The sequence below is a fragment of the Ammospiza caudacuta genome, chromosome Z (genome assembly GCF_027887145.1).
Source record: "Ammospiza caudacuta isolate bAmmCau1 chromosome Z, bAmmCau1.pri, whole genome shotgun sequence".
NCBI classification, from domain to species: domain Eukaryota; kingdom Metazoa; phylum Chordata; class Aves; order Passeriformes; family Passerellidae; genus Ammospiza; species Ammospiza caudacuta.
The window spans coordinates 70,005,760-70,018,619 of record NC_080632.1 but is presented as its reverse complement, the minus strand read 5'-3'; the positions used below and the strand labels follow the sequence as shown (position 1 = coordinate 70,018,619).

The window sequence follows — 12,860 nt, the reverse complement described above, 5'->3', positions numbered from 1 at the left end:
TTCGATCAAAAAAAAAAAAAAAAAAAATAGAGGGCAGCAGCTCTGAAGTGCTGAAGCACTGAAAGGCCAGAAAGGACATTTCAAAATTGTTCAAATTGTTTTAAATTGTTTTAAATTGTTTAAAATTGTGTTAAGACTGTCAATGGTTTTTAATAACTATTGACGGGACTGTTTTGCAGAAGTCTGTTTCAGGACCAAAAGGACTCTCAGATATTCCAAGGGAAACAACTTCGGCTCTTGGACTGTTCCTGAAACTCAGCTGCATGGACTTGAATTCTCTTTGCATTGTTTCTTGCAATTTTCTTATATTGTAGGATTGTTTTAGTGATTTGTAAGTATTCTATATTTTATAGGTGAAGGAATTTCCTGTTCATTCCACATCAGCATTTTTCTTTTATTTTATACAATTTAGAAAGGTGAGATGTCGCAGACATTTCTCCACAGAAATCCTTTCTTTCAGATTTCTGCGTCTTCGGGAGGCCAGAGGCCCACGAAGAGAAGGTAAACAATTATTATCAGCTGCTGTGGAATGCAACAGGGACACCTTGATTGGCTCATTTCCTGTGTTTGTAATTAAGGGCCAATCACCAGTGCAAGCTAGGGGACTGAGTCCTTGAACACAACTTTGTTGTAGATTCTTTTCTATCTATTCTTAGCTTAGCTAGCAGCTCTGCAAAACCTCTCTCTATATTCTATTTAGTATAGTAATAATGTATTATATATAATATCTTAATAAATATGCCTTCTGATCAAGAAACAGAAGCCGCGCCCACTCAGGATGCTGTAATACCCCAGAGCTCTCAAAACCTCATTTTAAAACAATTTTCAAAATCTGTATTTTCCTTTCCCACCAGTTTTTTCACAGCACAAGCTGGGGTTGGTAGTGTGCAGATACTATTCAACATCTTATTGGTGACACAGATGCTGGGAGCAAGAGCACCCTAGCATGTTTGCCAGAGACACCAAGACGAGTTGTGTGGTCAAACTCACTGGAGGGAAGGGATGCCATCCAGAGGGACCTTGACAGGCTTGAGAGGCAAGCCAATGCAAACCTCATAAAGTTCAACAGACCTAAGTGCAAGGTCCTACACCTGGCTCAGGGCAATCCCAGACACACCCACAGGTTGGGCAGAGATGTAACTGAGAGCAGCCCTGTGGACAAAGATTTGGGGGATGATAGTTATGAAAAAACTCAGCATGGGCCAGCAGTGTGCATTTGCAGCCCAGAAAGCCGAATGCATTCCAGGCTCCATCCAAAGGAGTGTGGCCAGGAGATTAAAGGAGGTGATTCTGCCCCTCTGCTCTGCTCTTGTGTGACCCACCTGGACTCACCCACCCTGCATGCAGTTCTGGTGTCCCCAGCATAAGTAGGACATGGAGCTGTTGGAGCAAGTCCAGAGGAGGCCCATGAGGTTGGTGAGAGGACTGGAACATGTCCACTACAAAGACCAGCTGAGCAAGTTGGAACTGTGCAGCCTGGAGAGGAGACCTCATAGCAACCTTCCAGTATCTGAAAGGGACCTGCAGGGAAGCTGGAGATATCCCAGCCTGGCAGCGTTCTAGGCGAGATTGGAAAAGGCCTTGAGCAACCTGGTCTAGTGGCAGGTGTCCCTTTCCATGGCAGCAGGGATTTGAACAAGATTTTAAATCCCTTCAAAATTATTTTAAAGCCCTTCCAAACCCTTAACATTCTATGTGCTTATGGTATTTTTCTCACAGGGACTATACAGAAGTTAGAATTGGGAAAACAGAGGTATTCATATTCAAAGATGTGTCAAAGAAAATGCTTCGAGCTTTAGAGGAGACAAACAAAAACCTTTGAGCTTAAGACTGAAAAAAGAGCCCTGTCCACATGACTGATCTCTTTAATTTGAACTAACTGAAAATTATTTACCTAAAAATCACTATTCACAAAAAAAAGAAAAAACAATTTAAAAAGTTACCTACAAATCGAATGCCTGAAAATCAAGGGTTAAACAGTGATGAATGTACATGAAGCAGCACACTTCACTAAGAAAGAAGTCTGTCCTTTAGTGACAGACTAAAATAGAGAAAACCTGAATTTACTAGGGTATCTGTGAAGTACACTGAGCATACCCATTCTAAGAGTGGAATACAAGACTTAAAGCAATGCCAGATTATACAGTGCAAGAAGATGGACAGTTTCATGATTAATAATACTGTCTATTGTCGGTGCCAGCCTTCCAAGGGCTGAAGGCAGATTCCTGTTCATGAGACATGTGCATTTAATAACTGCTGGGTGCTCTGCAGGCAAGGGACAAACACTTGACTGTTGGCTTTCACAGGCTACCCAGCAGCTGTGGGGTCTGGGCAAGGGCTCCCCATCACGTACTGCCTGGTGGCCAAGCCATGGCAGAAAGGGCAGGGAACCATTTGGATTCACCTGCACGTGGCCTGCAGGCATGGCTTGGAGTACCCCGTGTTGAAAGCAGCAGTCAGTTATCAGCAGATGCTGGTGTCAGCTAGGCAGAGCACTGTTATGACAACTATTCTTTAAATAGTGTTTTGAGTAGCTATCCCATACTAAATAATAGAAATATACCATAATATTAACAGTCAAACTCATTAACTTGGTTGTTATTGCTGCTGCTCTAATTTCACCTTTAGGTACCCAGATTTCTAAAAGGAAAGTAAAGTAAATTTAAGCTTACTTCTATTCAAGAAATTAAGTTTACTCTTTCCTTACAGCAATCACCAATTTCTAAAACAATATTCTTCTCTTATAACCCAGTGTCTTAGTTCTTACATAATTTTTATACCAATCTGTTTGCTAATTGCTATAGTGTGCTTTTAAATTGTAGGTTTTTTTATCACAGGAATTAGCATAGGTGATATTTTAAGTTGTATTCTCTTAAATTCCTTCCTTATATGAAAACATCTTAAGTATTTTTCTTTTCTGAGGAAAAACTGACTAGCCTAGGAGACAGAATGAGTTTAGTTGCATCCTTGTGAAAATCACATCAAATTAGTGTGACTGATTTTTATTTTCATACGGTATTGCACAATCTTACTTCAGAATTATTTTTATGAGTTAAATTTCTAAAATGAAAAGCTGTCTTAGATGTCTCTGTATTTGCACATTACACATTTAGAAATATAGAAGTTTGTCTGAAGTACATTTTCCTCTTTTCAATCACAGGTTTCTCCAACTTCATAAAGGTAAAAGAAGAAAAACTATTACAGCATTCACAGATGTAATTTTTTGCGATTATTTGATTTTTTAAAAAAAATGTGATTTCCAACTGATGATCATGAAACCAAAGGATTTTGGTAGCTTACTTTATGCCAAAGTAGTTTTTACATAATAATTATGTAATCAGAAACAAAATAAGATGGTGCTTTTTGGGTTTTTTTTTTGTTTTTTTTTGTTTTTTTTTTTGTTTTTTTAATTCCAGGAATTAAAAGAAACTGAAAGCAATTTCCATACTCTACAAGTAGAAGCATCAAAAGAAAATATCCCGCATGCAGCATCAGGCTTCAGAGAGAGGTATTTGACACTTTGAGTAGATCCCATAAAATTTATTATTGTGTTTCAATTTAGGTAGAATGCATCTGTGTACTACTCAAATGAAGGATACAAAATTCACCTGTGGAAGAGAACAATGAATGGCTTATTTCCATTCATAGCTCTGCATGAAAGGCTTTTCTCTAGCTTAAACTTCACTGCAGATAGTACAATGCTATTTTTGTTTCATTTTCTCAACCTCATACTTGGTAAATCAATTAATCATATTCCAATCCAAATGTGAACTGCAAGTATTCACATAAAGAAAGTGGAAAAAAATTGAATGCTTAGCTAGTCCATATCCCTTCTTTCAAAGGTTCATTTTTGTAAAATAAGACAAAAAAAGCAGGTAAACAATCATCCACCATAACATTTTTTTAAAAAAGTAAACACAGAAATAAAAATTTAGCTTGCCTCCATCCTGCTTTCACATTTTTTCCCCTGGGAATGGTAACATATCACTAATAAAAAAAACTACTTCTTCCTTCAGTAGGGGAAAAAGTTATTGTCTGTATGGTTTTAAGAGGAGAATGAACAGTATTTTTAAAGTCCTTAGAAGTTACTAAGAAGTCATGAATACAAGAATATTTCACCAAGAACATTAAAACCATAATATACTACTGACTACAACTGCTATTTTCAAATACAACACTAATTAAAATATACTGTTAAAATATACTTTACATCACCATCAAATTCTCTAATACAAAAAGCATGAAGTAGGAATTTTATTCAGGAAATAGGAAAATAAGTATCTCCCTTCTCTAAATTTTTCTTCATACCCCGCAAATAATTTCTTATATACAAACATTTAAATACTTCTTTGTGAGTTAGTTTCTTTTGAATTAGCACTTACCTTTTTCTTCCTCATATTAGACATTTCAAGTAGCCTTCAGACACCAGCTGAGGTTTTCATCCAACACACAATCTGATAAAGCTTGTTCCCCAGTTCTAACTAAAGGAAACAGTGATACAAAGCAGTAACAACACAATCCCATGTATTAAATTGATAATTGGGTTTGGTTGACTGCTTTTTGGTTTTGGGGGGATGAGGAGATTTGAAGAGAATTAAGAGATGAATCAAAACTCCTTGACACAATGTTTTTACTCTAGTTATGCTGACAACCTTGTGTCACCTTATGATCAGGGACTTGAGTTGATCTGCCCTTATTTATGCATCAAGTAAGGACATGATTAGCATTCATGATGTCACTGCTTGAATTTTGAGTAGCAGTCTGGAGTAAAAGCATGCCCAAAACATTTTCCAGATTCATGGTAACTTGCTGTGAATGTGTATTGCCACCTAGAGTGTCAAAGTTATAACTGTAGGCATGGAAGTAATTAAGCCAGCCCAGGCATATTAGTTATTATGAAATGCTCCTTTGAGCACAAGTTTTGCTGCAGAAGCAGTGAGTCTGTGCAGTCCAACTCCTCTTCCCACAGTCAAGGTCAGAGGCTTTCAAAAAAGAATACCTTAATTTCCCCAAATGAATCTACTGCTCTGGTTAAAACATGCTGACAGATGCTGGACACTAATTAATCTTTAATTTCACCTGGTAACATATCCGTTTGCACACTTTTATCTTCTTTATGAAGGATCCTATATATTTTCCAAGTTCCTATATACAAGCATATTTTTTTAACATCCACTAAACTCCTGGCCAACAGGAAAAAAAATCAACCAGCAACTGTCAAAACAGTGAAAAACCAATTATTTTATCAACTATTTAGTTGATACTATATTCAAATTATTGTAATGTTGCTGTGCTGAAATGGAGCTAATGCTGAAAATATTGTCACTGATCTGCTGGCCAACTCACAGGCTGAGTTACTTGATGATCCACCTTCCATTCCCCATTTTCTCCCTTTCCTTCTACCACAGTCTACTGACCCAACACACGTTCACTTATGCAGCCTGTTTTTCTCAGTAGTTCTTCCCTTTCCTGATCTGGACTGAGCTCTAATCTCTTCCCAGAGACTTATCTATCTTAGGAACCATAGACATAATCCAACTCTTCAATAAACACAAATCAAACAATATAAATTAGGCCTTTAGTTTAGAATAATGCAAAAGACTTATTAATTGTTGGTCATGCTACTTTGCTGTTTGCTTTGAAACATATTTATCTTTCACATCTGACTTGCTATTATTCCTGCACCCTTACTGTGCAACTTGCTGATACTGCACCTGATCAGCCCGGGTGGTGTCTAGTTACCCCTTGCAAGTTCTTAAGCTTGTGACACTGGTCTTTCCTTTTAGAAAGAAATATTATAGAGAATACAAACTCCCAGTTAACTATAGAAAATATAAATCTTTTTTCATTCTGAAATTTAAAAACGTATCAAATTAAAACTGTCAGTCAGTATGCAGCTACTGAATTGCTGCAATGTGTGATGTCATTTCTTTATCCTAAAACGACATTTTCTTTTCACTGGATGTTAATGTATATGCAAATTAAAACTTACACTTACATACAGTTTATATACAGCTTTGGAATGAAAGGTCTCTAGAAAAATGGAGTCAGAAGTCAAGACCAGCAATTTGGCAGTTCAGTGTCACATGGCATCTGGAGACACCAGACACTGAGAAATGCAATTTCTTATACCTTTTGTCAGCTTTAGTGCAAAATTTATGTGATCTGTCATCACCCCTCATTACTGCTCCAGCCTTTTGCACAACCCAGACTCTCAAGAGTAATTTCAAACAGTTTTCCAAGGCTTTTAAATTTACTCTATTTGCAAAGAGATGAATGGAAAAAATGAATCAGCTCAGGAAACACTCTAAAAGTAACCATAACATTCCAGCCTGTAACAGAGTCCACAACTGGAAAAAACTATGAGGAAAGTGCTTGCCTACAGCACAATTGCAAATGAAGTAAACAGCACACTGCAAGCTTAATTTGTTGTAAAGGACTTATTTATCTGGTTATGGGATAGATAAACATGTATTTGAAAGACCATAATAAAACATCTTCTGTTCCATGAAAGGAGTGGAATGACAGATTTTAATCAAATGCAGGCTATTGCTAGGATGTACCTACCATGAATGAAGCACCAAGCTGATTTTAAATAAGCAGAGTGTTGCAAACATACTAGCTAATAATGCAAAAAACTGGATCCTGAGAAGAGTGGATGATCTGAAATATTATAAAACTCACAAATACAGGAAAGCATGTATTATAGAGGGTCGAAAACCCCTAATCATATAACCAATTCAAATACCTCAACAAATTAATAGATCTACTTTTTCACTAATTTATTTTGGTTATAGTTAACATGAAATAGCAGTTTTATAGCCTTCTTGCCAGAAAAGTAGTTTGTTTTTAAAAAAAAATTTCAAAGTATCTCCTAAAACAAGTTGGTGTATTTGAACTTAAACAAAATGTTAAAACTGAGAAAAATACATATTGTCCAAATATGTATCCAGCTAATCTGACAGAAGGTAGAAGGATATCCAAAGAGGCACCATGAACTGCTTAAGTCCCTAAGCCACCTCCTTTCTCCTGAAGGTTTGAGATCTTAACAAGCTAAATGAATAAGCAACAAATACAGATAACCTATGCAGCACAAACTGCAGAAAAAGTTTCCAAGTGTTTACCAAGGAAGCTGACAAGCTCACTATTTTAAGCAAAAAGACCTAGTAAAACAAAGATAGAGAAGCAGCAATCTTATGAAATAAAGTCAAGAGCTTCACATAGTAATAGTGACAAAATTTTCACATACACACAGGCAAAACTTTATTGTCCTTTAACAAACACATTATTAGAAAAAAATAAAATTCAAAAGTTGCCTTTTTCCATAGTGATTACAGAAAAAATACATTTTCTATCCTTAAAGACAAATCGTATTCCAAAATGTAAGTCTTCCCACACAACTTCAGTCTATTATTAAAGACGTCTTTCTAATTGTACTTCAATATGTAAATAAATTGCAAATCACAAACATCAAGTTCATATTACACAGCAAAAAACCACTATTTGAATGAACTTCTGCAAAAACTTTCTGCAAAATTCACAGTCTCTGCAAAAACCACACCTCCTTCAGTATAGTTTGAAAAAGTGTGTGTGGTCATTTTATATTGCACTAACTTTTCTTGACATATCTGCCCAAACCTGTCATTCAGATACTATCAACTGGTTCAGAGCAACATCACAAAGACTAAAAACAGCAGTAACTTTAAAATGAACCACAAACATTAAAAAATGGGTGCCCACTGCTGTCCATAATGCGAAAAAGAGAAGGTGAAAAAACTTTTTCACAATGAGAATGTGAAACTTTTCAGAACAGCAGCAGCTTTCAGCAGAAAGTAGCCCCTTTTCTTTCCCCTTCTCTGCCACACTCGGTTTTTGGTTTGCATAGAAAAGGGAATGTTTTGTCCAATTTTGATGGACTCATTTTTTGGTTTAGCTATTATACAGAAAAAAAAAAAAAGAACACATTGAAAATCACAAAAGTTTGTGTGCTTTATGATAAAATCACATGTTAAAATACTCCACTTTCAGGTACCACATGTTTTTTTGTTCAGGACAGACAAAATAATTCTGCACTTCAACATGTAACATATCCCCATTTTTTTTAATTGCATCCCGAAGTTCTCATTTTCTATATTCCTCTTTTAGTCTGCCTCCATGTCTTCAAGTATTCCTGTTAGACATTGTTGGCTCCTCCTTACTGCACACCTTCAGATAGCTTCCTCTTAAGTACCCAATATTGTTTATCCCATCCACTAAGGCAACTCAGATTTGCTTTTAAAGACTGCCACAACAGTTTCTCCAAGACCGCATAAGCATGCTTATTATTCACCCAAGGAACAAAACCCCATCTTAATGGAAACAAGTTCCCTGGGAACAGATGCACAGCTATGAAACAACTGATCAGGTTTCCATTTCAGTCTCTGCAGTATCAGTCCTTGCAGCAGTTTTGGCACCCGATGGAGTCTCTTCATCTAGGTTCTGAATATCAGACAAATCAATAGCAGGCAGTGGGGCTCTCCAGTACAGGAATGAGTTATATTGACAGAATTCCTCTTCTTGCTTTGAAAAGAGACAAATAAACAAAAAGTTAACAAAACATTAATGTCTATACCAGCAGCAGAAAATAATAAAAAGAAACTTTTTATATGAGAAACTGAAACTAGGAAGAGTTACTCAGCTATTACATATTAACAACTACTTTATGATTCTTAACTAGATCATGATTTACTTCTGCCTTTTCTAATAGTCTTGCAAAGAATTATGTAACAGCTTCCATATTCCACACATTTATTCAGCTTACGACTTTTGCACAGAAAAAAAGGTGTAAAACTTGTGCAATTACTGGACCTTGCATACAAAAATGGCTCACTGCTTTTTCTTCTTGTAATAGCATTCAATTTTCATGCACATTTAGAAACTGGTATTCAAAAGAATGTATTTAGCTACTTAACAGCAACTCAAAGGGATGATACATGCAGGATAAAGAAAGCATTTTAAACAACATTCTATTTCCTCTTTTCTGTATCCAAATTTTGTATTCAAGAGAGAAAGCTTAAGAATCACAGAATATTCTGAGCTGGAAGGGACTCTTAAGGATCAGCAAGTGCAGCTCTTAAATGAATACCTCATATGGGGAGCAAACCCACAACACCTTGGCATTATGAGCACAATGTTCCAACCTATCTAATTAGATAATATCTCAAAAAATTTTGGAGAAACAAACACACTCTCATCTACTAATTTAATATGGCATCACAATTTGAATTGTTTTTTAAATGTCTATGAGAAAGTGCAATGCCTGTTTATAGACATGTCACAGTTATCAATAATGGCTAAGCTGTACATGCTCTTATGGACATGATACATCTAGGCTGAGGAATGAATTAAGTGATTCCTTATGTCATGAGCATGTATTTTCTTCTGGTACATAAAAACAGTGTATGCTGACACATATATTAAAAAAATGCATTTTCATATTATATTGGGTTTGCATTTTTTCTAACATACAGTTAGAAGTTTTAAATATTTTACTTCACTGTCTCAGCTGTAATATAAACTGAACAGAAGTATTTTTAACAAATAAACCGGTGTAATTGTTTTGGTATTCCTGAGATACCAAAGTGCAGCCTGTGGGGGGTCAAAGCACCACTGCAATCTACGCTGTGACTAAGCCAACTTCAATGGGCCTCTACAGTGTGGCTCTTGAAAACATTAATTATTTGTCTGTTGGTTTTGCAACAGAATAAAAAAATAACCAGTAGCATCATCCCTACACCTTCACAAATACTGAAAAATTATGCTTTCCCACTCTTCCCAGAAGAGAGAAGTACATAAAATCACCATACTTCTCATTTAGAGAATACATTTTTCTATTTGTTACCACACAGACCTCTCCTGAACTACAATCTGTTGTACCAAGCAACATCTTCCTGCGACAAAACCCCTGCATGATTTAGAACCTGTAATAATTAGGAGAGGACGAAAGGTGTAGACATTTCATAGCAGTAAGATGGTTCCTTGCCTACAGAGTACTACTAATGTGGATTTCCTCACTGGGAAAGTCTGTCTTCAGAAAACATTAAAGAACAAAAGTTCCCATTAATTGAGACCAAAACCAATTAAATTACACCATGACACAAGAACAAAAGGACTGATTATACTGAAACTGGAAGAAAGCCAAACTACAAGTAGTTGCCCATTCTTGTAAACTGGAAGTTTTGTACTGCACAGCATTAACAATTGACAAGTGCGGAAAGGATGACTTTCCAATCTGTACTGCAGCACAGGCAATATCACTCACACAGAACTGTCCAGGGCAGGTGGCTAACAAATTATTTTAAAAAATCTCAGGCAGTGCAGTTTCAGAAACTGTCAACTAATTTTACAAATTCTCCTCTGCATTATTTGAATTCCCCTGACATTTTATTAATTTATTTTTTTTTTAACTGAGAGCTAAGTACTTAAAATCAGAACCCTGATGCTTTGTATGCATAAAGTGAATGACAGCACCCTTGTTTCAAAATTATTAGAGTCTAAGGGCTCATAAACACATACTCAATTTTGGACTAGGACTACATGCATAATTACTCTCAAAAGCTTTCAGGTTTACAGATCAGCAATACTGCAGTGTGAAAATGAAAAAAAAAAAGTACAAAAGACAGGCACAAATGCTAAATATTCATACCTAGAAGGCAAAATGAAACACCAAACATTCACCTTCAAGTAAGTAAGTTTCCACATAGATTTTGAGTAGAAATTCTATCAAGGCAGGCAACAAGGTAGGCAAGCTCAGAGATACAAAAGCCCAGCTTCTATAGACTAAGCTGCATAATATTTAAGGAGTTAGTTTTCCAACTCTAGTTGCAAAAGTATACTTTGAATTAAAATAACCTTTCTTCTCTGGCCAACTGCAATATGATGCTTTAAACTTTAACAAAAATACTGTGAAATTAACAGTATCCTGATCATACTTCTTAATGTAATGAAATACACAAGCCATAAACACCAAAGAATAATACCAACCTAGAGATTGTATTTTCAGAAAGGTTTAAAAATCATCATCAGAAATAGCATTATAAAGTATTTAAAATATACAGGTGGGACACACAAAAAACAGAAGAAATATCTCTAGCCCAAAGTGTTAATCAAGCTTTATTTTAAAACTAAAACATTTTTTACACAATACTGTGCTGACGAGAAACAACCTGTTAAAAATATTCTACATAAAGTACTAATCTTTACTGTGTGGAAATTCAAGGGGCTTGTGGCCTTCTGATCACTGCTAAAGCTTACAAAATTATGCCAAGTAACACCAAGAGCAAGTATACCTGTGATGGGAGTCAGACTGTACTGAAGAGGCTTGTTCAATTTGTTTGGTTACTACACTCGTGAATGTATGTGTTCCGTCTTCAAAACTAAAAGAAATGCTTGTGCTTAAAATGGCTGTATAATATTCATATGGCACAGAATTCTTTCTAAATTTCTTCCTGCCTTAATTTTACCATCCATCATCAATAAAACCCACTAACAAATCAATCAACCAAGAAAACACAAAAGGGCAGAGCATGAAAAACAAAAGCCACTGTTTTCTTTACAGATCGTATGTGGGTGTTATACTCTGAGAGGCCTCAAATTATTGAAATTAGAATCTACAACAGCCAATCAAAGCCCATCTAACCTGATCAGACTTTCTGCCACTTCCATATCACTGAGTCTAACACTTTGGTCTTTCAAGATCCAGGTGAGAGAAAAAGTTAGTTTAATATGTACCAAACTTCTATGTTTGAAATGTGTGAAATAGGATCACAATCTGCTTTGGTTGTGTAGAGTTTTTGGGTTTTTTTAATTACAATTTTCTTAGTATGTACCAAATTTTGTTTTCTGAACTACTGTGTAAAATGCAGTCAAGGCCAGGAAGAAAAACGTATATTATTCAAAGTTAACCAGAAAAGTCGTTTCAACATACTCTAATCATTACGACACTGCTGCGCTCCCTCAGACCACTGCCTCGGCTATATGTTTTGGTTAAAAGACAACTCTGGCATTGCTATTAAATGTCAAAACAATAAGTTAAGGAAGCTGACGCTGGAGTGAGCCTAACCCTCACCCTCACACAACAGAGGCGACCCCAGAATAACCTCTGCACGCTTCCACCGCACTGCTGGACGGGGAAAAAGCTGAGCATAACCTCGGGTGAGGTGGACAGGCTGTTTTATGGCACGGAGCGGGGAAGCAACCGGTAATGCTGGATGATACTTCTCTAGCCTCGAGGAAGACAAAAGCAAAAGGAGCTTTAAGATGCCGCGGCCACGAGGCGCAGATGAGCCCGGGCGGCGCTGAGCGTTCCCGGCGAAAGCCCGCCAGCACCCCCGGCGGGCACCCGCGTCCTGCAGACACGCTTCAGCCGCTACCGGCACCGCCCCCCGCTTCCCTCCCCGCGGACCGACTGACGCGGGCCCGTCCCGCACAGCTACCTCGGCGGCGGCGGCGGCCCGCTCTTTGCCCCGGTCGCCCGCGCGTCCCTCCGCCGCCGGCGCGTCCTGGGGCGCAACAGTCCCGCCGCGCCGCCGCCGCCCGCCGCCCGCGTCCCCCGGCTGCGCACGGGGGGCGCCGGGCCCGAGCCGCTTTCCCGGCGGCGCCTCCGCCTCCTCCAGCGGGCGCTTGAGCGCGGCGGGGCCGGCGCCGCCCGGCTCTGCCCGGGGCCGCCGCTCGCCCGCGCGGGGCAGCGCCGGCTCGCGCAGCAGCCGCTTCACGGGCACGTGGCACATCAGCGGCTCCGCGCGCCGCTTGGCCATGAGGGGCCGCGCGCCGGCGGCTCCGCGGGGCTCCTGTGCCCCTTCAGCGCATGCGCGCCACGCTCG

General features: G+C 38.2%; 1 protein-coding gene across 1 annotated transcript; it reads right to left on the bottom strand.

Annotated features, from left to right (window-relative positions):
* Window positions 1–7,235: 7,235 nt before the first annotated feature.
* On the bottom strand, window positions 7,236–12,824 carry CZH9orf40 (chromosome Z C9orf40 homolog). Its single transcript, XM_058824080.1, has 2 exons — window positions 12,474–12,824; window positions 7,236–8,559 (listed from the first exon to the last, which is right to left on the bottom strand). Exons 1-2 carry the CDS (start codon window positions 12,792–12,794, stop codon window positions 8,401–8,403), a joined length of 480 nt encoding a protein of 159 aa, XP_058680063.1. The 5' UTR covers window positions 12,795–12,824; the 3' UTR covers window positions 7,236–8,400.
* Between the last annotated feature and the right edge of the window lie 36 nt (window positions 12,825–12,860).

Bases quoted from the DNA above. Each gene is read 5' to 3' on its own strand.
- CZH9orf40 (XM_058824080.1), bottom strand. From the start codon at position 12,794: ATGGCCAAGCGGCGCGCGGAGCCGCTGATGTGCCACGTGCCCGTGAAG. The intron at 8,560-12,473 runs GTAGCTGTGCGG...CTCTTTTCAAAG, and splicing joins GGGCCGCCGCCGCCGCCGAG to CAAGAAGAGGAATTCTGTCA.